The sequence below is a fragment of the Oncorhynchus keta genome, unplaced genomic scaffold (genome assembly GCF_023373465.1).
Source record: "Oncorhynchus keta strain PuntledgeMale-10-30-2019 unplaced genomic scaffold, Oket_V2 Un_contig_871_pilon_pilon, whole genome shotgun sequence".
Lineage (NCBI taxonomy): Eukaryota > Metazoa > Chordata > Actinopteri > Salmoniformes > Salmonidae > Oncorhynchus > Oncorhynchus keta.
In genome coordinates, this window is record NW_026290201.1 from 92,135 (window position 1) to 115,516 (window position 23,382).

At 47.8% G+C, this 23,382-nt stretch overlaps 1 protein-coding gene and 1 long non-coding RNA gene across 2 annotated transcripts in view; both read left to right on the plus strand.

The window, feature by feature from the left end:
• rbm26 (RNA binding motif protein 26) overlaps nucleotides 1–23,382 on the plus strand; it is a 53,041-nt gene that overhangs the window by 26,402 nt on the left and 3,257 nt on the right. Inside the window, exons 14-20 of the mRNA XM_052512591.1 lie at nucleotides 5,083–5,205; nucleotides 5,740–5,814; nucleotides 10,191–10,358; nucleotides 17,884–17,988; nucleotides 19,053–19,256; nucleotides 19,974–20,060; nucleotides 23,162–23,275. Of these exons, the coding sequence (XP_052368551.1) occupies nucleotides 5,083–5,205; nucleotides 5,740–5,814; nucleotides 10,191–10,358; nucleotides 17,884–17,988; nucleotides 19,053–19,256; nucleotides 19,974–20,060; nucleotides 23,162–23,275 (876 nt within the window). The remainder of the gene's footprint in view (nucleotides 1–5,082; nucleotides 5,206–5,739; nucleotides 5,815–10,190; nucleotides 10,359–17,883; nucleotides 17,989–19,052; nucleotides 19,257–19,973; nucleotides 20,061–23,161; nucleotides 23,276–23,382) is intronic.
• On the plus strand, nucleotides 14,825–17,442 carry LOC127926964 (uncharacterized). Its single transcript, XR_008125695.1, has 5 exons — nucleotides 14,825–14,917; nucleotides 14,954–15,091; nucleotides 15,782–16,009; nucleotides 16,260–16,325; nucleotides 17,376–17,442. It is a non-coding gene; the product is annotated as an uncharacterized LOC127926964 (long non-coding RNA).

Genomic DNA, 23,382 nt, shown 5'->3' on the forward strand with positions numbered 1-23,382 from the left:
CCTCTCCAACAGGTGTCCTCAGTAATAATAACATGGTCCTCCTCTCCAACAGGTGTCCTCAGTAATAATAACATGGTCCTCCTCTCCACCAGGTGTCCTCAGTAATAATAACATGGTCCTCCTCTCCAACAGGTGTTCTCCTATATGAGTCCTCAGTAATAATAACATGGTCCTCCTCTCCAACAGGTGTTCTCCTATATAAGTCCTCAGTAATAATAACATGGTCCTCCTCTCCAACAGGTGTTCTCCTATATAAGTCCTCTCTACCAGGTGTTCTCCTATATGAGTCCTCAGTAATAATAACATGGTCCTCCTCTCCAACAGGTGTTCTCCTATATAAGTCCTCAGTAATAATAACATGGTCCTCCTCTCCACCAGGTGTTCTCCTATATAAGTCCTCAGTAATAACATGGTCCTCCTCTCCACCAGGTGTTCTCCTATATAAGTCCTCAGTAATAATAACATGGTCCTCCTCTCCACCAGGTGTTCTCCTATATAAGTCCTCAGTAATAATAACATGGTCCTCCTCTCCAACAGGTGTTCTCCTATATAAGTCCTCAGTAATAATAACATGGTCCTCCTCTCCACCAGGTGTCCTCAGTAATAATAACATGGTCCTCCTCTCCAACAGGTGTTCTCCTATATAAGTCCTCAGTAATAATAACATGGTCCTCCTCTCCACCAGGTGTTCTCCTATATAAGTCCTCAGTAATAATAACATGGTCCTCCTCTCCACCAGGTGTTCTCCTATATAAGTCCTCAGTAATAATAACATGGTCCTCCTCTCCAACAGGTGTTCTCCTATATAAGTCCTCAGTAATAATAACATGGTCCTCCTCTCCAACAGGTGTTCTCCTATATAAGTCCTCAGTAATAATAACATGGTCCTCCTCTCCACCAGGTGTCCTCAGTAATAATAACATGGTCCTCCTCTCCACCAGGTGTCCTCAGTAATAATAACATGGTCCTCCTCTCCAACAGGTGTCCTCAGTAATAATAACATGGTCCTCCTCTCCAACAGGTGTTCTCCTATATAAGTCCTCAGTAATAATAACATGGTCCTCCTCTCCACCAGGTGTCCTCAGTAATAATAACAGTGTCCTCCTCTCCAACAGGTGTTCTCCTATATAAGTCCTCAGTAATAATAACATGGTCCTCCTCTCCAACAGGTGTTCTCCTATATAAGTCCTCAGTAATAATAACATGGTCCTCCTCTCCACCAGGTGTCCTCAGTAATAATAACATGGTCCTCCTCTCCAACAGGTGTTCTCCTATATAAGTCCTCAGTAATAATAACATGGTCCTCCTCTCCACCAGGTGTTCTCCTATATAAGTCCTCAGTAATAATAACATGGTCCTCCTCTCCAACAGGTGTCCTCAGTAATAATAACATGGTCCTCCTCTCCAACAGGTGTTCTCCTATATAAGTCCTCAGTAATAATAACAACATGGTCCTCCTCTCCACCAGGTGTCCTCAGTAATAATAACATGGTCCTCCTCTCCAACAGGTGTTCTCCTATATAAGTCCTCAGTAATAATAACAACATGGTCCTCCTCTCCACCAGGTGTCCTCAGTAATAATCCAACAGGTGTTCTCTATATAAGTCCTCAGTAATAATAACATGGTCCTCCTCTCCAACAGGTGTTCTCCTATATAAGTCCTCAGTAATAATAACATGGTCCTCCTCTCCACCAGGTGGTCCTCAGTAATAATAACATGGTCCTCCCTCCACCAGGTGTTCTCCTATAAGTCCTCAGTAATAATAACATGGTCCTCCTCTCCACCAGGTGTGTAATAATAACATGGTCCTCCTCTCCAACAGGTGTTCTCCTATATAAGTCCTCAGTAATAATAACATGGTCCTCCTCTCCACCAGGTGTCCTCAGTAATAATAACATGGTCCTCCTCTCCAACAGGTGTCCTCAGTAATAATAACATGGTCCTCCTCTCCAACAGGTGTCCTCAGTAATAATAACATGGTCCTCCTCTCCAACAGGTGTTCTCCTATATAAGTCCTCAGTAATAATAACATGGTCCTCCTCTCCAACAGGTGTTCTCCTATATAAGTCCTCAGTAATAATAACATGGTCCTCCTCTCCACCAGGTGTTCTCCTATATAAGTCCTCAGTAATAATAACATGGTCCTCCTCTCCACCAGGTGTTCTCCTATATAAAGTCCTCAGTCCAACAGGTGTTCTAATATGGTCCTCCTCTCCAACAGGTGTTCTCCTATATGTCCTCAGTAATAATAACATGGTCCTCCTCTCCACCAGGTGTTCTCCTATATAAGTCCTCAGTAATAATAACATGGTCCTCCTCTCCACCAGGTGTTCTCCTATATAAGTCCTCAGTAATAATAACATGGTCCTCCTCTCCAACAGGTGTTCTCCTATATAAGTCCTCAGTAATAATAACATGGTCCTCCTCTCCACCAGGTGTAAGTCCTCAGTAATAATAACATGGTCCTCCTCTCCAACAGGTGTAAGTCCTCAGTAATAATAACATGGTCCTCCTCTCCACCAGGTGTTCTCCTATATAAGTCCTCAGTAATAATAACATGGTCCTCCTCTCCACCAGGTGTAAGTCCTCAGTAATAATAACATGGTCCTCCTCTCCACCAGGTGTTCTCCTATATAAGTCCTCAGTAATAATAACATGGTCCTCCTCCTAAGTCCTCCTCTCCCAGGTGTCTCTATATAAGTCCTCAGTAATAATAACATGGTCCTCCTCTCCAACAGGTGTTCTCCTAGTCCTCAGTAATAATAACATGGTCCTCCTCTCCAACAGGTGTTCTCCTATATAAGTCCTCAGTAATAATAACATGGTCCTCCTCTCCACCAGGTGTTCTCCTATATAAGTCCTCAGTAATAATAACATGGTCCTCCTCTCCACCAGGTGTTCTCCTATATAAGTCCTCAGTAATAATAACATGGTCCTCCTCTCCAACAGGTGTTCTCCTATATAAGTCCTCAGTAATAATAACATGGTCCTCCTCTCCAACAGGTGTTCTCCTATATAAGTCCTCAGTAATAATAACATGGTCCTCCTCTCCACCAGGTGTCCTCAGTAATAATAACATGGTCCTCCTCTCCAACAGGTGTTCTCCTATATAAGTCCTCAGTAATAATAACATGGTCCTCCTCTCCACCAGGTGTTCTCCTATATAAGTCCTCAGTAATAATAACATGGTCCTCCTCTCCAACAGGTGTTCTCCTATATAAGTCCTCAGTAATAATAACATGGTCCTCCTCTCCAACAGGTGTTCTCCTATATAAGTCCTCAGTAATAATAACATGGTCCTCCTCCACCAGGTGTTCTCTCTCAGTAATAATAACATGGTGTCTCTCCACCAGGTGTTCTCCTATATAAGTCCTCAGTAATAATAACATGGTCCTCCTCTCCAACAGGTGTTCTCCTATATAAGTCCTCAGTAATAATAACATGGTCCTCCTCTCCACCAGGTGTTCTCCTATATAAGTCCTCAGTAATAATAACATGGTCCTCCTCTCCACCAGGTGTTCTCCTATATAAGTCCTCAGTAATAATAACATGGTCCTCCTCTCCACCAGGTGTCCTCAGTAATAATAACATGGTCCTCCTCTCCAACAGGTGTTCTCCTATATAAGTCCTCAGTAATAATAACATGGTCCTCCTCTCCACCAGGTGTCCTCAGTAATAATAACATGGTCCTCCTCTCCAACAGGTGTTCTCCTATATAAGTCCTCAGTAATAATAACATGGTCCTCCTCTCCAACAGGTGTTCTCCTATATAAGTCCTCAGTAATAATAACATGGTCCTCCTCTCCACCAGGTGTCCTCAGTAATAATAACATGGTCCTCCTCTCCAACAGGTGTTCTCCTATATAAGTCCTCAGTAATAATAACATGGTCCTCCTCTCCACCAGGTGTTCTCCTATATAAGTCCTCAGTAATAATAACATGGTCCTCCTCTCCACCAGGTGTCCTCAGTAATAATAACATGGTCCTCCTCTCCAACAGGTGTTCTCCTATATAAGTCCTCAGTAATAATAACATGGTCCTCCTCTCCACCAGGTGTCCTCAGTAATAATAACATGGTCCTCCTCTCCAACAGGTGTTCTCTCTCTATATAAGTCCTCAGTAATAATAACATGGTCCTCCTCTCCACCAGGTGTCCTCCTCTCCACAGGTGTTCTCCTATATAAGTCCTCAGTAATAATAACATGGTCCTCCTCTCCACCAGGTGTCCAACAGGTGTTCTCCTATATAAGTCCTCAGTAATAACATGGTCCTCCTCTCCACCAGTGGTCCTCCTCCACCTCCTATAAGTCCTCAGTAATAATAACATGGTCCTCCTCTCCCAACAGGTGTTCTCCTATATAAGTCCTCAGTAATAATAACATGGTCCTCCTCTCCAACAGGTGTTCTCCTATATAAGTCCTCAGTAATAATAACATGGTCCTCCTCCACCAGGTGTCCTCAGTAATAATAACATGGTCCTCCTCTCCAACAGGTGTTCTCCTATATAAGTCCTCAGTAATAATAACATGGTCCTCCTCTCCACCAGGTGTTCTCCTATATAAGTCCTCAGTAATAATAACATGGTCCTCCTCTCCACCAGGTGTGTCCTCAGTAATAATAACATGGTCCTCCTCTCCAACAGGTGTTCTCCTATATAAGTCCTCAGTAATAATAACATGGTCCTCCTCTCCACCAGGTGTTCTCCTATATAAGTCCTCAGTAATAATAACTATATAAGTCCTCAGTAATAATAACATGGTCCTCCTCTCCACCAGGTGTCCTCAATAATAACATGGTCCTCCTCTACACAGTAATAATAACATGGTCCTCCTCTCCACCAGGTGTCCTCAGTAATAATAACATGGTCCTCCTCTCCACCAGGTGTCCTCAGTAATAATAACATGGTCCTCCTCTCCACCAGGTGTCCTCAGTAATAATAACATGGTCCTCCTCTCCACCAGGTGTCCTCAGTAATAATAACATGGTCCTCCTCTCCAACAGGTGTCCTCAGTAATAATAACATGGTCCTCCTCTCCACCAGGTGTCCTCAGTAATAATAACAGTGTCCTCCTCTCCAACAGGTGTTCTCCACCTCTACGGGGCTGACTAAGACAGTGTACAACATGGCTGCTCTGAAAGCAGCTCAGAAGACTGCTCTGTTCGCTGGGGTCGCTGCTACAGAGGAGGCTATGAAGAATAAACAGGTGGGAGAGGAGAGGGATGGAGGGAGGGAGGGAGGAGAGAGAGAGAGGGAGGGAGGGATGGGGAGGGAGGAAGGGAGGGAGGGAGGGAAGGGGACGGAGGAGAGGGAGGAGAGGGACGGAGGAGAGGGATGGGGAGGGAGGGAGTAGAAGGATGGGAAAGGAGGGAGAGAGGGAGGGATGGATGGGAGGAGGAGTTGGGTGGGAGGAGGAGTTGGGTGGGAGGAGGAGGTGGGAGGGAAGAGGAGAGAGTGGGGGGGGGAGGAGGAGGTGGGAGAGGGTGGGAGGGGTGGATGGATGGATGGAGGAGAGCATGGGACTAAGGAGGAAGAGATGGATGGAGGAGAAGGTGGGGGGCTGGAAGGGGGAAATAAGGGTTAGGGAAGAGGGGTCATGTTCATCTCTCATCCTGTTAGGAGACTTCTGGGAAAAGAGTCCGAACGTAACAGTTGTCTTTATGTAGCTTTTCTAGACGCTCAGAGCACTTTACCGTGGTTGTGGAAGAGGTGGATTACCACTTTAATATTCCCCTGACAGGAAGCCCTGCGGCTCCAACAGGAAATGAGGAAGAAGAAGCAGGAAATCCTAGAGAAACACATCGAGACTCAGAAGGTGAGTCCCCCCCCCATAGAGAATGATAGAGGTCTCTAGTGGCCAACAGGCTGTTTAAACAGCTCCATTAAGGGCCTCCCTTCCTTCCACCCCCCCATAGAGAATGATAGAGGTCTCTAGTGGCCAACAGGCTATTTAAACATGGGCAGGGCCATTAAGGACCTCCACCATGCTTCTACCATTTTAAAGTAGTCAACGGCGTGGTGTTTTCCTATGGGTTGTAAAAATCCCTGCCCGTGATGTCACAGACGCTGGCAACGGCACAGATATAAAGACGAGTCCTCTATCTATCTCTATGGTTTTACCCTCACCGCGGCTCAATCCATCTGTCCTTGATTCCTCTCTCCTTTTCCTCTCTCCTTTTCCTTCTCCACCCATTGGAGAAGAAGGTCTGAGGTCGAGGAGACGAGGTGGCCATGTAAAATTAATCCTCTCTGGTCCCTAGAAGGTCGCTAGTATCATGTTTTTCCTAGGTCTGAGGTAGAGGAGATGTAAAATGAATCCTCTCTGGTCCCTAGAAGGTCGCTAGTATCATGTTTTTCCTAGGTCTGAGGTAGAGGAGATGTAAAATGAATCCTCTCTGGTCCCTAGAGGTCGCTAGGTTTTCCTAGGTCTGAGGTAAAATGAATCCCTCTGGTCCCTAGAAGGTCGCTAGTATCATGTTTTTCCTAGGTCTGAGGTAGATGGGGAGATGTAAAATGAATCCTCTCTGGTCCCTAGAAGGTCGCTAGTATCATGTTTTTCCTAGGTCTGAGGTAGAGGAGATGTAAAATGAATCCTCTCTGGTCCCTAGAAGGTCGCTAGTATCATGTTTTTCCTAGGTCTGAGGTCTGAGGTAGAGGAGATGTAAAATGAATCCTCTCTGGTCCCTAGAAGGTCGCTAGTATCATGTTTTCCTAGGTCTGAGGTAGAGGAGATGTAAAATGAATCCTCTCTGGTCCCTAGAAGGTCGCTAGTATCATGTTTTTCCTAGGTCTGAGGTAGAGGAGATGTAAAATGAATCCTCTCTGGTCCCTAGTATCAGTTTTTCCTAGGCTAGTATCATGTTTTTCCTAGGTCTGAGGTAGAGGAGATGTAAAATGAATCCTCTCTGGTCCCTAGAAGGTCGCTAGTATCATGTTTTTCCTAGGTCTGAGGTAGAGGAGATGTAAAATGAATCCTCTCTGGTCCCTAGAAGGTCATGTTTTCCTAGGTCTAGTATCATGTTTTTCCTAGGTCTGAGGTAGAGGAGATGTAAAATGAATCCTCTCTGGTCCCTAGAAGGTCGCTAGTATCATGTTTTCCTAGGTCTGAGGTAGAGGAGATGTAAAATGAATCCTCTCTGGTCCCTAGAAGGTCGCTAGTATCATGTTTTTCCTAGGTCTGAGGTAGAGGAGATGTAAAATGAATCCTCTCTGGTCCCTAGAAGGTCGCTAGTATCATGTTTTTCCTAGGTCTGAGGTAGAGGAGATGTAAAATGAATCCTCTCTGGTCCCTAGAAGGTCGCTAGTATCATGTTTTTCCTAGGTCTGAGGTAGAGGAGATGTAAAATGAATCCTCTCTGGTCCCTAGAAGGTCGCTAGTATCATGTTTTTCCTAGGTCTGAGGTAGAGGAGATGTAAAATGAATCCTCTCTGGTCCCTAGAAGGTCGCTAGTATCATGTTTTTCCTAGGTCTGAGGTAGAGGAGATGTAAAATGAATCCTCTCTGGTCCCTAGAAGGTCGCTAGTATCATGTTTTTCCTAGGTCTGAGGTAGAGGAGATGTAAAATGAATCCTCTCTGGTCCCTAGAAGGTCGCTAGTATCATGTTTTTCCTAGGTCTGAGGTAGAGGAGATGTAAAATGAATCCTCTCTGGTCCCTAGAAGGTCGCTAGTATCATGTTTTTCCTAGGTCTGAGGTAGAGGAGATGTAAAATGAATCCTCTCTGGTCCCTAGAAGGTCGCTAGTATCATGTTTTTCCTAGGTCTGAGGTAGAGGAGATGTAAAATGAATCCTCTCTGGTCCCTAGAAGGTCGCTAGTATCATGTTTTTCCTAGGTCTGAGGTAGAGGAGATGTAAAATGAATCCTCTCTGGTCCCTAGAAGGTCGCTAGTATCATGTTTTTCCTAGGTCTGAGGTAGAGGAGATGTAAAATGAATCCTCTCTGGTCCCTAGAAGGTCGCTAGTATCATGTTTTTCCTAGGTCTGAGGTAGAGGAGATGTAAAATGAATCCTCTCTGGTCCCTAGAAGGTCGCTAGTATCATGTTTTTCCTAGGTCTGAGGTAATCCTCTCTGGGAGATGTTTTTCCTAGGTCTGAGGTAGAAATGTAAAATCCTCTCTGGTCCCTAAAGGTAAATGTAAAGTATAGAGGAGAAATGTTTTTCCTAGGTCTGAGGTAGAGGAGATGTAAAATGAATCCTCTCTGGTCCCTAGAAGGTCGCTAGTATCATGTTTTTCCTAGGTCTGAGGTAGAGGAGATGTAAAATGAATCCTCTCTGGTCCCTAGAAGGTCGCTAGTATCATGTTTTTCCTAGGTCTGAGGTAGAGGAGATGTAAAATGAATCCTCTCTGGTCCCTAGAAGGTCGCTAGTATCATGTTTTTCCTAGGTCTGAGGTAGAGGAGATGTAAAATGAATCCTCTCTGGTCCCTAGAAGGTCGCTAGTATCATGTTTTTCCTAGGTCTGAGGTAGAGGAGATGTAAAATGAATCCTCTCTGGTCCCTAGAAGGTCGCTAGTATCATGTTTTTCCTAGGTCTGAGGTAGAGGAGATGTAAAATGAATCCTCTCTGGTCCCTAGAAGGTCGTCCCTAGAAGGTCGCTAGTATCATGTTTTTCCTAGGTCTGAGGTAGAGGAGATGTAAAATGAATCCTCTCTGGTCCCTAGAAGGTCGCTAGTATCATGTTTTTCCTAGGTCTGAGGTAGAGATGAGCTAGTATCATGTAAAATGAATCCTCTCTGGTCCCTAGAAGGTCGCTAGTATCATGTTTTTCCTAGGTCTGAGGTAGAGGAGATGTAAAATGAATCCTCTCTGGTCCCTAGAAGGTCGCTAGTATCATGTTTTTCCTAGGTCTGAGGTAGAGGAGATGTAAAATGAATCCTCTCTGGTCCCTAGAAGGTCGCTAGTATCATGTTTTTCCTAGGTCTGAGGTAGAGGAGATGTAAAATGAATCCTCTCTGGTCCCTAGAAGGTCGCTAGTATCATGTTTTTCCTAGGTCTGAGGTAGAGGAGATGTAAAATGAATCCTCTCTGGTCCCTAGAAGGTCGCTAGTATCATGTTTTTTTCCTAGGTCTGAGGTAAGGAGATGTAAAATGAATCCTCTCTGGTCCCTAGAAGGTCGCTAGTATCATGTTTTTCCTAGGTCTGAGGTAGAGGAGATGTAAAATGAATCCTCTCTGGTCCCATGTTTTTCCTAGGTCTGAGGAGGTCGCTAGTATCATGTATCATGTTTTTCCTAGGTCTGAGGTAGAGGAGATGTAAAATGAATCCTCTCTGGTCCCTAGAAGGTCGCTAGTATCATGTTTTTCCTAGGTCTGAGGTAGAGGAGAGGTAAAATGAATCCTCTCTCCCTAGAAGGTCGCTAGTATCATGTTTTTCCTAGGTCTGAGGTAGAGGAGATGTAAAATGAATCCTCTCTGGTCCCTAGAAGGTCGCTAGTATCATGTTTTTCTAGGTCTGAGGTAGAGGAGATGTAAAATGAATCTCTCTGGTCCCTAGAAGGTCACTAGTATCATGTTTTTCCTAGGTCTGAGGTAGAGGAGATGTAAAATGAATCCTCTCTGGTCCCTAGAAGGTCGCTAGTATCATGTTTTTCCTAGGTCTGAGGTAGAGGAGATGTAAAATGAATCTCTCTGGTCCTAGTATCAGTTTTTCCTAGGTCTGAGGGAGGAGATGTAAAATGAATCCTCTCTGGTCTAGAACAGCTAGTATCATGTTTTCCTAGGTCTGAGGTAGAGGAGATGTAAAATGAATCCTCTCTGGTCCCTAGAAGGTCGCTAGTATCATGTTTTTCCTAGGTCTGAGGTAGAGGAGAGCTGTAAAATGAATCCTGTCTGGTAGAGAAGGTCGCTAGTATCATGTTTTTCCTAGGTCTGAGGTAGAGGAGATGTAAAATGAATCCTCTCTGGTCCCTAGAAGGTCGCTAGTATCATGTTTTCTAGTATCATGTTTTTCCAGGTCTGAGGTAGAGGAGATGTAAAATGAATCCTCTCTGGTCCCTAGAAGGTCACTAGTATCATGTTTTTCCTAGGTCTGAGGTAGAGGAGATGTAAAATGAATCCTCTCTGGTCCCTAGAAGGTCGCTAGTATCATGTTTTTCCTAGGTCTGAGGTAAAGGAGATGTAAAATGAATCCTCTCTGGTCCCTAGAAGGTCGCTAGTATCACGTTTTCCCTCTCGTTCTCCCGCGGTCCAGCTGTTGATCTGTAAACTGGAGAAGAACAAGACGATGAAGGCAGGAGACAAGGCGGTGATCATGACAACGCTGGGAACGCTGACCAAGAGTATTACCAAACTACAGCAAGAGATCAAAGGGCTCTCTAACCCTTCGGGAGGACGGGGGGCGCCCAAGAGCAAGGCTCAGGTATATATATATGCACGCACGCACGCACGCACGCACGCACGCACGCACGCACACGATACCTCAATCATCATGACTCATGACTGTCAGGTAGAGAGAGCGGGGGGGGGCAGCTCTCAAACAGCCTATAGATAATCTGTCAGGTAGAGAGAGAGGGGGGGGGGCAGCTCTCAAACAGCCTATAGATAATCTGTCAGGTAGAGAGGGGGCAGCTCTCTAACAGCCTATAGATAATCTGTCAGGTAGAGAGAGGGGGGGCAGCTCTCAAACAGCCTATAGATAATCTGTCAGGTAGAGAGAGAGGGGGGCTATAGCTCTCTAACAGCCTATAGATAATCTGTCAGGTAGAGAGAGGGGGGGCAGCTCTCAAACAGCCTATAGATAATCTGTCAGGTAGAGAGGTGGGGGGCAGCTCTCATACAGCCTATAGATAATCTGTCAGGTAGAGAGGGGGGCAGCTCTCAAACAGCCTATAGATAATCTGGTTATAACAGGTGGACTACTCTGGATCCTGGTTATAACAGGTGGACATAGATACTCTGGATCCTGGTTATAACAGGTGGACATAGACTACTCTGGATCCTGGTTATAACAGGTGGACATAGACTACTACTCTGGATCCTGGTTATAACAGGTGGATATAGACTACTCTGTATCCTGGTTATAACAGGTGGACATAGACTACTCTGGATCCTGGTTATAACAGGTAGACATAGACTACTCTGGATCCTGGTTATAACAGGTGGACATAGACTACTCTGGATCCTGGTTATAACAGGTGGACATAGACTACTCTGGATCCTGGTTATAACAGGTGGACATAGACTACTCTGGATCCTGGTTATAACTGGTAGACTACTCTGGATCCTGGTTATAACAGGTAGACATAGACTACTCTGGATCCTGGTTATAATAGGTGGACATAGACTACTCTGGATCCTGGTTAAAACAGGTGGACATAGACTACTCTGGATCCTGGTTATAACAGGTGGACTACTCTGGATCCTGGTTATAACAGGTAGACATAGACTACTCTGGATCCTGGTTATAACAGGTGGATATAGACTACTCTGGATCCTGGTTAAAACAGGTGGACATGGACTACTCTGGATCCTAGTTATAACAGGTGGACATAGACTACTCTGGATCCTGGTTATAACAGGTGGACATAGACTACTCTGGATCCTGGTTATAACAGGTGGACATAGACTACTCTGGATCCTGGTTATAACAGGTGGACATAGACTACTCTGGATCCTGGTTATAACAGGTGGACATAGACTACTCTGGATCCTGGTTATAACAGGTGGACATAGACTACTCTGGATCCTGGTTATAACAGGTGGACATAGACTACTCTGGATCCTGGTTATAACAGGTGGACATAGACGACTCTGGATCCTGGTTATAACAGGTGGACATAGACTACTCTGGATCCTGGTTAAAACAGGTGGACATAGACTACTCTGGATCCTGGTTATAACAGGTGGACTACTCTGGATCCTGGTTATAACAGGTAGACATAGACTACTCTGGATCCTGGTTATAACAGGTGGATATAGACTACTCTGGATCCTGGTTAAAACAGGTGGACATAGACTACTCTGTATCCTGGTTATAACAGGTGGACAGACGACTCTGGATCCTGGTTATAACAGGTGGACATAGACGACTCTGGATCCTGGTTATAACAGGTGGACATAGACCACTCTGGATCCTGGTTATAACAGGTGGACATAGACTACTCTGGATCCTGGTTATAACAGGTGGACATAGACTACTCTGGATCCTGGTTATAACAGGTGGACATAGACTACTCTGGATCCTGGTTATAACAGGTGGACTACTCTGGATCCTAGTTATAACAGGTAGACATGGACTACTCTGGATCCTGGTTATAACAGGTGGACTACTCTGGATCCTAGTTATAACAGGTAGACATAGACTACTCTGGATCCTGGTTATAACAGGTGGACATAGACTACTCTGGATCCTGGTTATAACAGGTGGACATAGACTACTCTGGATCCTGGTTATAACAGGTGGACATAGACTACTCTGGATCCTGGTTATAACTGGTAGACTACTCTGGATCCTGGTTATAACAGGTAGACATAGACTACTCTGGATCCTGGTTATAATAGGTGGACATAGACTACTCTGGATCCTGGTTAAAACAGGTGGACATAGACTACTCTGGATCCTGGTTATAACAGGTGGACTACTCTGGATCCTGGTTATAACAGGTAGACATAGACTACTCTGGATCCTGGTTATAACAGGTGGACTACTCTGGATCCTGGTTATAACAGGTGGACATAGACAACTCTGGATCCTGGTTATAACAGGTGGACATAGACGACTCTGGATCCTGGTTATAACAGGTGGACATAGACTACTCTGGATCCTGGTTATAACAGGTGGACATAGACGACTCTGGATCCTGGTTATAACAGGTGGACATAGACTACTCTGGATCCTGGTTATAACAGGTGGACCACTCTGGATCCTGGTTATAACAGGTGGACATAGACTACTCTGGATCCTGGTTATAACAGGTGGACCACTCTGTATTCTGGTTATAACAGGTGGACATAGACTACTACTCTGGATCAAATCAAATCAAATTTTATTTGTCACATACACATGGTTAACAGATGTTAATGGTCACATGGTTAGCAGATGTTAGTGCGAGTGTAGCGAAATGCTTGTGCTTCTAGTTCCTTCAATGCAGTGATAACCAACAAGTAATCTAACTAACAATTCCAAAACTACTGTCTTATACACAGTGTAAGGGGATAAGGAATATGTACATACAGGATATATGAATGAGTGATGGTACAGAGCAGCATACAGTAGATGGTATCTCAAACAGCCTACAGTATATACATATGAGATGAGTGTGTAGACAAAGTAAACAAAGTGGCATAGTTAAAGTGGCTAGTGATACATGTATTACATAAGGATGCAGTCGATGATGTAGAGTACACTATATACGTATGCATATGAGATGAATAATGTAGGGTAAGTAACATTATATAAGGTAGCATTGTTTAAAATGGCTAGTGATATATTTACATCATTTCCCATCAATTCCCATTATTAAAGTGGCTGGAGTTGGGTCAGTGTCAATGACAGTGTGTTGGCAGCAGCCACTCAATGTTAGTGGTGGCTGTTTAACAGTCTGATGGCCTTGAGATCGAAGCTGTTTTTCAGTCTCTCGGTCCCAGCTTTGATGCACCTGTACTGACCTCGCCTTCTGGATGATAGAGGGGTGAACAGGCAGTGGTTCGGGTGGTTGATGTCCTTGATGATCTTTATGGCCTTCCTGTAACATCGGGTGGTGTAGGTGTCCTGGAGGGCAGGTAGTTTACCCCGGTGATGCGTTGTGCAGACCTCACTACCCTCTGGAGAGCCTCAGGTACGGTTGAGGGCGGAGCAGTTGCCGTACCAGGCGGTGATAATCAGCCAGCCAGGATGCTCTCGATTGTGCATCTGTAGAAGTTTGGAGTGCTTTTGGTGACAAGCCGAATTTCTTCAGCCTCCTGAGGTTGAAGAGGCGCTGCTGCACCTTCTTCACGACGCTGTCAGTGTGAGTGGACCAATTCAGTTTGTCTGTGATGTGTATGCCGAGGAACTTAAAACTTGCTACCCTCTCCAGATAACTGTTCCATCGATGTGGAGGGGGGTGTTCCCTCTGCTGTTTCCTATAGTCCACAATCATCTCCTTAGTTTTGTTGACGTTGAGTGTGAGGTTATTTTCCTGACACCACACAGGGCCCTCACCTCCACCCTGTAGGCCGTCTCGTCGTTGTTGGTAATCAAGCCTACCACTGTTGTGTCTGTCAGGCAAACTTGATGATTGAGTTGGGGCGTGCATGGCCACGCAACAGCCTATAGATGAACAGGAGTACAGGAGAGGGCTCAGAACGCAGCCTATAGATGGGGCCCCGTGTTGAGGATCAGCGGGGAGGAGATGTTGTTGCCTACCCTCACCACCTGGGATAATCGGCCCGTCAGGAAGTTCAGTACCCAGTTGCACAGGGGGGGTCGAGACCCAGGGTCTCGAGCCTATGATAATCTTGGAGGGTACTATTGTGTTGAATGCCGAGCTGTAGTAGATGAACAGCATTCTCACATAGGTATTCCTCTTGTCCAGATGGGTTAGGGCAGTGTGCAGTGTGGTTGAGATTGCATCGTCTGTGGACCTATTTGGGCGGTAAGCAAATTGGAGTGGGTCTAGGGTGTCAGGTAGGGTGGAGGTGATATGGTCCTTGTCTAGTCTCTCAAAGCACTTCATGATGACGGAAGTGAGTGCTACGGGGCGTTCGTTTAACAGTTACCTTAGCTTTCTTGGGAACAGGAACAATGGTGGCCCTCTTGAAGCATGTGGGAACAGCAGACTGGTATAGGGATTCTGATCCTGGTTATAACAGGTGGACATAGACGACTCTGGATCCTGGTTATAACAGGTGGACTACTCTGGATCCTGGTTATAACAGGTGGACTACTCTGGATCCTGGTTATAACAGGTGGACTACTCTGGATCCTGGTTATAACAGGTGGACATAGACGACTCTGGATCCTGGTTATAACAGGTGGACATAGACTACTCTGGATCCTGGTTATAACAGGTGGACTACTCTGGATCCTGGTTATAACAGGTGGACATAGACTACTCTGGATCCTGGTTATAACAGGTGGACATAGACGACTCTGGATCCTGGTTATAACAGGTGGACATAGACTACTCTGGATCCTGGTTATAACAGGTGGACATAGACTACTCTGGATCCTGGTTATAACAGGTGGACATAGACTACTCTGGATCCTGGTTATAACAGGTGGACTACTCTGGATCCTGGTTATAACAGGTGGACTACTCTGGATCCTGGTTATAACAGGTGGACTACTCTGGATCCTGGTTATAACAGGTGGACATAGACGACTCTGGATCCTGGTTATAACAGGTGGACATAGACGACTCTGGATCCTGGTTATAACAGGTGGACATAGACTACTCTGGATCCTGGTTATAACAGGTGGACATAGACTACTCTGGATCCTGGTTATAACAGGTGGACATAGACTACTCTGGATCCTGGTTATAACAGGTGGACATAGACTACTCTGGATCCTGGTTATAACAGGTGGACATAGACTACTCTGGATCCTGGTTATAACAGGTGGACATAGACTACTCTGGATCCTGGTTATAACAGGTGGACTACTCTGGATCCTGGTTATAACAGGTGGACTACTCTGGATCCTGGTTATAACAGGTGGACATAGACTACTCTGGATCCTGGTTATAACAGGTGGACATAGACTACTCTGGATCCTGGTTATAACAGGTGGACATAGACTACTCTGGATCCTGGTTATAACAGGTGGACATAGACTACTCTGGATCCTGGTTATAACAGGTGGACATAGACTACTCTGGATCCTGGTTATAACAGGTGGACATAGACTACTCTGGATCCTGGTTATAACAGGTGGACTACTCTGGATCCTGGTTATAACAGGTGGACTACTCTGGATCCTGGTTATAACAGGTGGACTACTCTGGATCCTGGTTATAACAGGTGGACTACTCTGGATCCTGGTTATAACAGGTGGACATAGACTACTCTGGATCCTGGTTATAACAGGTGGACATAGACTACTCTGGATCCTGGTTATAACAGGTGGACATAGACTACTCTGGATCCTGGTTATAACAGGTGGACATAGACTACTCTGGATCCTGGTTATAACAGGTGGACATAGACTACTCTGGATCCTGGTTATAACAGGTGGACATAGACTACTCTGGATCCTGGTTATAACAGGTGGACATAGACTACTCTGGATCCTGGTTATAACAGGTGGACAGACTACTCTGGATCCTGGTTATAACAGGTGGACTACTCTGGATCCTGGTTATAACAGGTGGACATAGACTACTCTGGATCCTGGTTATAACAGGTGGACATAGACTACTCTGGATCCTGGTTATACCAGGTGGACTACTCTGGGTCTTGGTTATAACAGGTGGACATAGACTATTCTGGATCCTGGTTATAACAGGTGGACATAGACGACTCTGGATCCTGGTTATAACAGGTGGACTACTCTGGATCCTGGCTATAACAGGTGGACATAGACGACTCTGGATCCTGGTTATAACAGGTGGACTACTCTGGATCCTGGTTATAACAGGTGGACATAGACTACTCTGGATCCTGGTTATAACAGGTGGACTACTCTGGATCCTGGTTATAACAGGTAGACTACTCTGGATCCTGGTTATAACAGGTGGACATAGACTACTCTGGATCCTGGTTATAACAGGTAGACTACTCTGGATCCTGGTTATAACAGGTGGACATAGACTACTCTGGATCCTGGTTATAACAGGTGGACATAGACTACTCTGGATCCTGGTTATAACAGGTGGACATAGACTACTCTGGATCCTGGTTATAACAGGTGGACATAGACTACTCTGGATCCTGGTTATAACAGGTGGACATAGACTACTCTGGATCCTGGTTATAACAGGTGGACATAGACGACTCTGGATCCTGGTTATAACAGGTGGACGACTCTGGATCCTGGTTATAACAGGTGGACATAGACGACTCTGGATCCTGGTTATAACAGGTGGACATAGACTACTCTGGATCCTGGTTATAACAGGTGGACATAGACTACTCTGGATCCTGGTTATAACAGGTGGACATAGACGACTCTGGATCCTGGTTATAACAGGTGGACATAGACTACTCTGGATCCTGGTTATAACAGGTGGACATAGACTACTCTGGATCCTGGTTATAACAGGTGGACATAGACTACTCTGGATCCTGGTTATAACAGGTGGACTACTCTGGATCCTGGTTATAACAGGTGGACTACTCTGGATCCTGGTTATAACAGGTGGACTACTCTGGATCCTGTTTATAACAGGTGGACATAGACTACTCTGGATCCTGGTTATAACAGGTGGACTACTCTGGATCCTGGTTATAACAGGTGGACATAGACTACTCTGGATCCTGGTTATAACAGGTGGACATAGACGACTCTGGATCCTGGTTATAACAGGTGGACATAGACTACTCTGGATCCTGGTTATAACGGACATGTAATAAGCACACAGAAAACATGCCATTTTAGAAGAGGAGTCTGAAATGTTTTCTCCCGTCTCTGTCTCTGTCTGTCTCCTGTCTCTCTCTGTCTCTGTCTGTCTCCTGTCTCTCTCTGTCTCCTGTCTGTCTCTCTCCTGTCTCTCTCTCTCTCCTGGCTCCTGTCTGTCTCCCTGTCTCCTGTCTCCTGTCTGTCTCTCTCCTGTCTCCTGTCTGTCTCCTGTCTGTCTCCTGTCTCCTGTCTCTCTCTCTCCTGTCTCCCTGTCTCCTGTCTGTCTCTCTGTTTCCTGTCTCTCTGTCTCTCTCCTGTCTCCCTGTCTCCTGTCTGTCTCCTGTCTCTCTGTTTCCTGTCTCTCTGTCTCTCTCCTGTCTCCCTGTCTCCTGTCTGTCTGTAGGCTCAGAAGGAGTTGCTGGACACAGAACTGGACCTGTATAAGAAGACCCAGTCTGGAGAAGATACCGTTCAGCTGAAGATCAGATACACACAACTACAGTTAGAGGTAGGGGTCACCTGGAGGTCAGACACAACTACAGTTAGAGGTAGGGGTCACCTGGAGGTCAGACACAACTACAGTTAGAGGTAGGGGTCACCTGGAGGTCAGATATACACAACTACAGTTAGAGGTAGGGGTCAACTATACACAACTACAGTTAGAGGTAGGGGTCAACGGGAGGTCAGACACAACTACAGTTAGAGGTCGGGGTTCAACTGAAGGTCAGATTTGAGCCCGACATCTGACAAGTTGTCTGATTGATACATTTATTTCTGTCTGTCTCTCTGTTCAACCACCAGGGGGTGCTGTGTTTCATCTTTATATATACTGTCTGTTGTCTCTCTGTTCAACCACCAGGGGGTGCTGTGTTTCATCTTTATATATACTGTCTGTTGTCTCTCTGTTCAACCACCAGGGGTGCTGTCACACTGTCAGATGTGTTTCATCTTTATATATACTGTCTGTTGTCTCTCTGTTCAACCACCAGGGGGTGCTGTCACACTGTCAGATGTGTTTTCTCTTTATATACTGTCTGTTGTCTCTCTGTTCAACCACCAGGGGGTGCTGTCACACTGTCAGATGTGTTTCATCTTTATATATACTGTCTGTTGTCTCTCTGTTCAACCACCAGGGGGTGCTGTCACACTGTCAGATGTGTTTCTGCTGTGTTTCATCTTTATATATACTGTCTGTATACTGTCTGTTGTCTTTCTGTTCAACCACCAGGGGGTGCTGTCACACTGTCAGATGAGTTTTCTCTTTATATATACTGTCTGTTGTCTCTCTGTTCAACCACCAGGGGGTGCTGTCACACTGTCAGATGTGTTTTCTCTTTATATATACTGTCTGTTGTCTCTCTGTTCAACCACCAGGGGGTGCTGTCACACTGTCAGATGTGTTTCATCTTTATATATACTGTCTGTTGTCTCTCTGTTCAACCACCAGGGGGTGCTGTCACACTGTCAGATGTGTTTTCTCTTCATATATACTGTCTGATCGTCTCTTCTAGATTGCATTGTGTGTGTTGAGGTAACGTTGATCATCCTGTCGTTGTCCCCCTTCCTCGCCAGGCAGCTAAGAGGGGGATCCTGGCTCCAGGGCGGGGCAGAGGGGCCCATGCTCGAGGCCGTGGGGGCCTGAGAGGCAGGGGGAGGGGAAGGGGTTGCCGGGGGAGGGGTCTCCCTGTCCACTCTACAGTAGATCACAGACCGAGAGCCCTGGAGATCTCTGGCTTTACTGAGACTGACCTCCAGGATCTACTGCCACACTTTGCTGTGAGTTGAGCTTCTTCAACTAGTTTTAATGAACCCAGTCTGGTTTAAACTAGTTTTAATGAACCCAGTCTGGTTTAAACTAGTTTTAATGAACAGTCTGGTTTAAACTAGTTTTAATGAACCCAGTCTGGTTTAAACTAGTTTTAATGAACCCAGTCTGGTTTAAACTAGTTTTAATGAGCCCAGTCTGGTTTTAAACTAGTTTTAATGAACCCAGTCTGGTTTTAAACTAGTTTTAATGAACCCAGTCTGGTTTAAACTAGTTTTAATGAACCCAGTCTGGTTTAAACTAGTTTTAATGAACCCAGTCTGGTTTTAAACTAGTTTTAATGAACCCAGTCTGGTTTTAAACTAGTTGTAATGAGCCCAGTCTGGTTTAAACTAGTTTTAATGAACCCAGTCTGGTTTAAACTAGTTTTAATGAACCTAGTCTGGGTTTAAACTAGTTTTAATGAACCCTGTCCTGGTTGATATGAATTACATTTGGAAAGTTTGTTGGAGGGCATTATGTGATGTTTTGGGGGGAAAAATAGAAAATAGCTGTTGAATTGTTGAAAACAAAATGGTCGCCAGCAGTGCTCTGATATCTGCTTGGGTGAATGAATGAGTTCAGACTCTGGGACGAAGAGCACAGCGTGTTTTCACCCTTTCTGGACCAATCAGACACTCCCATCTTTCATCTCATTCCAGTCTTGTTGTTTCACCCTTTTTCTCAAGCAATTTGGAGAGTTGGAGGACTGTCAGATAGACGAGCCGTCCTGTCTGGCCGTTATCACCTACAGGAGCAGACCAGAGGCTGAACAGGTGAGTTGGAGGACTGTCAGATAGACGAGCCGTCCTGTCTGGCCGTTATCACCTACAGGAGCAGACCAGAGGCTGAACAGGTGAGTTGGAGGACTGTCAGATAGACGAGCCGTCCTGTCTGGCCGTTATCACCTACAGGAGCAGACCAGAGGCTGAACAGGTGAGTTGGAGGACTGTCAGATAGACGAGCCGTCCTGTCTGGCCGTTATCACCTACAGGAGCAGACCAGAGGCTGAACAGGTGAGTTGGAGGACTGTCAGATAGACGAGCCGTCCTGTCTGGCCGTTATCACCTACAGGAGCAGACCAGAGGCTGAACAGGTGAGTTGGAGGACTGTCAGATAGACGAGCCGTCCTGTCTGGCCGTTATCACCTACAGGAGCAGACCAGAGGCTGAACAGGTGAGTTGGAGGACTGTCAGATAGACGAGCCGTCCTGTCTGGCTGTTATCACCTACAGGAGCAGACCAGAGGCTGAACAGGTGAGTTGGAGGACTGTCAGATAGACGAGCCGTCCTGTCTGGCTGTTATCACCTACAGGAGCAGACCAGAGGCTGAACAGGCGAAACACTTTTCAACCTCGTGACTCAAACTGGACGTTTTGAACCCAGTGCTGCCACGCTGGACAGTCAATTCTCCACCTCGTTCTCTCATATGTCTTCCTCTCTTTCTCTCCCTTCCTGTCCCCTCCTGTGTTCCCTCCTGTCTTCCTCTCTTCCTCTCCCTTCCTGTCCCCTCCTGTGTTCCCTTCCTGTCCCCTCCTGTGTTCCCTTCCTGTCCCCTCCTGTGTTCCCTCCTGTGTTCCCTCCTCTCCCTTCCTGTCCTCCTCTCTCCCTCCTGTGTTCCCTCCTCTCCCTTCCTGTCCTCCTCTCTCCCCTCCTGTGTTCCCTCCTGTGTTCCCTCCTCTCCCTTCCTGTCCTCCTCTCTCCCCTTCTGTGTTCCCTCCTGTGTTCCCTCCTCTCCCTTCCTGTCCTCCTCTCTCCCCTCCTGTGTCCCCTCCTGTGTTCCCTTTATCTCCCTTCCTGTCTTCTGTTCCCTCCTGTGTCCCCTCCTCTGTCCTCTCATGTCCCCTCCTCTCCCTTCCTGTCCTGAACTGTCCCCTCCTGTGTCCTCTCCTGTCCTCTCATGTCCTCTCCTGTCCCCTCCTGTGTCCTCTCCTCTCCCTTCCTGTCCTCCTCCCTGTCCTCCTGTGTTCCCTCCTCTCCCTTCCTGTCCTCCTCTCTCCCTTCCTCTCCCCTCCTGTGTCCCCTCCTCTCCCTTCCTGTCCTCCTCTCTCCCCTCCTCTCCCTTCCTGTCCCCTCCTGTGTCCTCTCATGTCCCCTCCTGTCCCCTCCTCTCTCCCCTCCTGTCCCCTCCTGTTCCCTCCTCTCTCCCCTCCTGTCCCCTCCTCTCTCCCTTCCTGTCCCCTCCTCTCTCCCCTCCTGTCCCCTCCTCTCTCCCCTCCTGTCCTCTCTCTCTCCCCTCCTGTGTCCCCTCCTCTCTCCCCTCCTGTCCCTCCTCTCTCCCCTCCTGTCCCCTCCTGTGTCTCCTCCTCTCTCCCCTCCTGTCCCCTCCTGTCCCCCTCCTGTGTCCCCTCCTCTCTCCCCTCCTGTCCTCCTCTCTCCCCTCCTGTCCCCTCCTCTCTCCCCTCCTGTCCCCTCCTGTGTCCCCTCCTCTCTCCCCTCCTGTTCCCTCCTGTCCCCTCCTGTCCCCCTCCTGTGTCCCCTCCTCTCTCCCCTCCTGTCCTCCTCTCTCCCCTCCTGTCCTCCTCTCTCCCCTCCTGTCCCCTCCTGTGTCCCCTCCTCTCCCTCCTGTCCCCTCCCTCTCCCCTCCTGTCCCCTCCTGTCCCCTCCTCTCTCCCCTCCTGTCCCCTCCTCCTCCTCCTCTCTCCCCTCCTGTCCCCTCCTCTCTCCTCCCCTCCCCTCCTGTCCCCTCCTCTCTCCCCTCCTCTCCCCTCCTCTCCCCTCCTCTCCCCTCCTCTCTCCCCTCCTGTCCTCCTCTCTCCCTTCCTCTCCCCTCCTGTGTCCCCTCCTCTCCCTTCCTGTCCTCCTCCTCCCCTCCTCCCCTTCCTGTCCCCTCCTGTGTCCTCTCATGTCCCCTCCTGTCCCCTCCTCTCTCCCCTCCTGTCCCCTCCTGTTCCCTCCTCTCTCCCCTCCTGTCCCCTCCTCTCTCCCTTCCTGTCCCCTCCTCTCTCCCCTCCTGTCCCCTCCCTCTCCCCTCCTGTCCTCCTCCTCCCCTCCTGTGTCCCCTCCTCTCTCCCCTCCTGTCCTCTCCTCTCTCCCCTCCTGTCCCCTCCTGTGTCTCCTCCTCTCTCCCCTCCTGTCCCCTCCTGTCCCCCTCCTGTCCCCTCCTCTCTCCCCTCCTGTCCTCCTCTCTCCCCTCCTGTCCCCTCCCTCTCCCCTCCTGTCCCCTCCTGTGTCCCCTCCCTCTCCCCTCCTGTTCCCTCCTGTCCCCTCCTGTCCCCCTCCTGTGTCCCCTCCTCTCTCCCCTCCTGTCCTCCTCTCTCCCCTCCTGTCCTCCCTCTCTCCCCTCCTGTCCCCTCCTGTGTCCCCTCCTCTCCCCTCCTGTCCCCTCCTCTCTCCCCTCCTGTCCCCTCCTGTCCCCTCCTCTCTCCCCTCCTGTCCCCTCCTCTCTCCTCCCTCTCCCCTCCTGTCCCCTCCTCTCTCCTCCTCTCTCCCCTCCTGTCCCCTCCTCTCTCCCCCTCCTCTCCCCTCCTCTCCCCTCCTCTCCCCTCCTCTCTCCCCTCCTGTCCCCTCCTCTCCCCTCCTGTCCCCTCCCTCTCCCCTCCTCTCTCCCCTCCTGTCCCCTCCTCTCCCCCCTCCTGTCCCTTCCTCTCCCCTCCTGTCCCCTCCTCCCCCTCCTGTCCCTTCCTCCTCCTCCTGTCCCCTCCTCTCTCCCCTCCTGTCCCCTCCCTCTCCCCTCCTGTCCCCTCCCTCTCCCCTCCTGTCCCCTCCTCTCTCCCCTCCTCTCCCTCCTGTCCCCTCCTCTCTCCCCTCCTCTCTCCCCTCCTGTGTCCTCTCCTGTCCTCTCCTCTCTCCCCTCCTCTCTCCCCTCCTGTGTCCCCTCCTGTGTCCCCTCCTCTCCCCTCCTGTGTCCCCGCTGTCTGTCCTCCTCCCTCCGGTAGGCGGCGCTACACAGTGTCCGTCTGAACGGCAGCGATCTGCGTCTGTCCTGGCACCAGCCTGCCGTCTCCCTGACCTCCCAGGAGCCTGATGAGCAGGAGACGGATCATGACGAGGTGAAGGTGGTTTTAGTTATGGACTACGGTGTGTTGCTAATGGTTGGGGGAAGTGTTTTCAGGATGTGTGTGTGTGTGTGTGTGTGTGTGTGTGTGTGTGTGTGTGT